This window comes from Rhincodon typus, unplaced genomic scaffold (genome assembly GCF_021869965.1).
Source record: "Rhincodon typus isolate 14 unplaced genomic scaffold, sRhiTyp1.1 hic_rhity00015675, whole genome shotgun sequence".
NCBI classification, from domain to species: Eukaryota; Metazoa; Chordata; class Chondrichthyes; order Orectolobiformes; family Rhincodontidae; genus Rhincodon; species Rhincodon typus.
In genome coordinates this window covers 2322-3550 of record NW_025981313.1, presented here as the reverse complement: position 1 = coordinate 3550, position 1229 = coordinate 2322, and the positions used below count along the sequence as shown (strand labels likewise).

The following is a 1229-nucleotide window of genomic DNA, read 5'->3' as shown; positions in this document are numbered from 1 at the left end:
CAGTGCCCAGGAATGTGCAGGTTAGGGTGGATTATAGGGGGATGGGTCTGGTTGGGATGCTCGGAGGGTCAGTGTGGACTTGTTGGGCCGAAGGACCTGTTTCCACACTGTAGGGATTCTATGATTCTATAAAAGTGCTCAATCCCTTGTCACACTTCCCACCCTGTGCCCTCAACCCCTCTCCACCCCCCTGCCCCCACCAACCCCGTCACCTGACCCCTCCCCACCCCTTCACCACTCCCTGGTAGGGAATAAGGAATTAAAGTCTCTCCCCTCCGCACTCCCCAAATCACAGCTCTGTGAAGCCTTCTCAGTCAATTCCTGGTTTAACCGTTGAGGAAATCTTGTGCACAGCATGATCCCACCCAAGCAGGGAGGATAGTCCCCTGGTTGCATTTCCTGTCGGCTGAGGGCTTAGGCGGAGAGAGGTTTATTGTTTGGATCAGGAAGGGGACCCAGAGTCGTGGTGGGAGGTGGGGGGGAGAGTTGGGAGCTGAGGGCTGTCCCGTTGGATGGCACAGTGGATAATCAACGGGCCGAACGGCCCACCGCCGGCCAGGAGGAGGAGGGAGGGCAGGGCAGGGCGCGGGGATGTAGGGGCACTGCGGTGAAATGGATGGAATGAAATCCCGGGGAATGTTTCCGTGCACAGTTGAAGGATGGGGTTGGGGAGATGGGGTTGCTGACAGGGAGAGGCAGCCTGGATACAGACAAGGTGTTGCACGGAGAACCTGCTTGTTTTTTTTGTGACACCCACAACCCCCCCAACTTTTCCGAACAGGTGACCTCCCCTCGCTCAGTGACGTGGCACCAAGACACGGTCGGCACCTCGGATCTCGAATGGGTGGTGACAGAGCGCCGAGAGACTGAGAGGACTGGCTCGCTGGACAACGCCCTGTGGACCCGGGCACAGCCCTGGCTTCGGGCCGAGTGGTCTCCCAGCTGCCCCGCTCTGCTGGAAGCCCCCGGGCTCCCCACCCCATCGGGGGGGCAGCGGGGAGGGGGAGAGGGAGAGGGAGAGGGAGAGAGGGGGCCGAGGCCCAGGCAGACACCGGGCTCCAGGGCGAAGGCGGCGAAGATTCGCAGGTCACCCCGGGTCACCAAGGGGGTACCCCCCAAGCGATACGGGCAGCCCTCCACCAGGCGCACCCGGGGGGGCGCATCCCCTTCGGGGGGCCAGAAGTAGACGCTGCCACCCTACCTCACCCCTCACCCTCTCCCCCCCCCCC

General features: G+C 62.4%; 1 protein-coding gene across 1 annotated transcript in view; it reads left to right on the top strand.

The window, feature by feature from the left end:
* Positions 1 to 1218, top strand: part of LOC125482712 — a gene marked incomplete at its 5' end in the record, with an annotated part of 1650 nt that extends 432 nt beyond the window's left edge. Inside the window, one exon of the mRNA XM_048594841.1 lies at positions 782 to 1218. Coding sequence (XP_048450798.1) covers positions 782 to 1186 — 405 coding nt within the window. The remainder of the gene's footprint in view (positions 1 to 781) is intronic.
* Between the last annotated feature and the right edge of the window lie 11 nt (positions 1219 to 1229).